At 27.8% G+C, this 1,517-nt stretch overlaps 1 protein-coding gene across 1 annotated transcript; it reads left to right on the plus strand.

The window, feature by feature from the left end:
* Window positions 1-420: 420 nt before the first annotated feature.
* LOAG_15508 (hypothetical protein) lies at window positions 421-1,496 on the plus strand (the record flags this gene model as incomplete). The annotated part of the gene is made up of 3 exons (XM_003150998.1): window positions 421-659; window positions 980-1,158; window positions 1,304-1,496. Coding segments are annotated over 3 exons (611 nt in total), but the record flags the coding sequence as incomplete, so codon positions are not given.
* Window positions 1,497-1,517: the final 21 nt, after the last annotated feature.

Here is a 1,517-nt window from a genome sequence, read left to right on the forward strand (position 1 = left end):
CAACTTGCACCTGGACGTCGTTGTAGTAATGGTTAGATTTTTTATGGAAAATATTTTTAGAAAATAATACTATCTGTAATTAATTAATCCTAAAAGATAAATTCTGGAAGATATCCGTATCCGGGATTTCTTTATCTATCGGTATATTATTAATTTAAAGAAAAGTATATCCGGGATTTCTTTATCTATCGGTATATTATTAATTTAAAGAAAAGTATATCCGGGATTTCTTTATTTATCGGTATATTATTAATTTAAAGAAAAGTAATGTATTACATGAATATATAATGTTTTTATTATAATTTAAGTACTGAAATTTCAAAAGTTCTGAATATGATAACCAATATATGGCAACTGTATAAATGATTTTTATCGGCTTTTTCTTTTCACCCTTAATTTAATATATTATTTTCTTTTCAGCCAGTAATGAATGTCTTGATCGAACCCTGAATACTTGTGATGAAAATGCTGATTGCATTGATACACCGGATTCCTATACTTGTCAATGCTATGCAGGATTTGTGGATGTTTCATCTAGTGCTAATTTACAACCTGGTCGAGTATGTACGGTACAAACAACTTGCCCAAAGCAAAAAACTGATCTTATGTTCCTAATTGATGGTTCCGGATCAATTGGCTCTTATGTTTTTAAAAATGAAGTAAAAATAATTTTAAAATTTGATTTAAAAAAAAAAAAACATGCATTTAAAATTGCTTGAAATCAGCTCATATCGTTTATTTATTTATTTTTTTTCTTTTTTGAAAGAAAGCTAATTTTGATATGCATAGAATTTTTAAAAATTCAATTAAAAGTTTGATCTTTTCTATTTTTTAAACATAGCCTAATTATATGTAATTATCAACAAATTTTCCTTTTCATTTCACCAAAAATATATTACCAAAGGATTAATTTTTTTAAAAGAACAAGTGAAAGATCAGATTTAGCACTAATTAAATTATATAATGAAATATTTAATAGGTATTACGATTTATCAAAGAATTTGTGGAACTATTTGATATTGGTTTGGATAATACACGTGTTGGTTTAATACAATATTCGGATCAAATTAGGCATGAGTTTGATTTAAGCCAATATACTGATAAAGAATCCGTTATCAACGCGATATCACAAGTTCAATATTTAACAGGTCTTACAAGGTTAGTGAAATGATTTTAAGATTTGTTATTTCTTTTATTTCAACTAAAATATTTAAATTTAATGAGGAAATATTGTTCATTTACTTTATCTAATACTACATTTTATTTTATTTATTTTTTTTATTTGAAAATTTCACATTTTTAGAACTGGTGCTGCAATTCAGCATATGGTAATGGAAGGTTTCTCGGAACGACGTGGCGCTCGTAAGCAAGGTGATGATGTCGCACGTGTAAGCATCGTCATTACTGATGGTCGTAGTCAGGATAATGTTACGGAAGCTGCAATAAGCGCTCGTAAATCCCATATCAATATGTTTTCGGTTGGTGTAACGGATCATGTCCTGGGATCGGAATTAGAA

This window comes from Loa loa (assembly GCF_000183805.2).
Source record: "Loa loa unplaced genomic scaffold supercont3.2086, whole genome shotgun sequence".
In the NCBI taxonomy this organism is placed as follows: Eukaryota; Metazoa; Nematoda; class Chromadorea; order Rhabditida; family Onchocercidae; genus Loa; species Loa loa.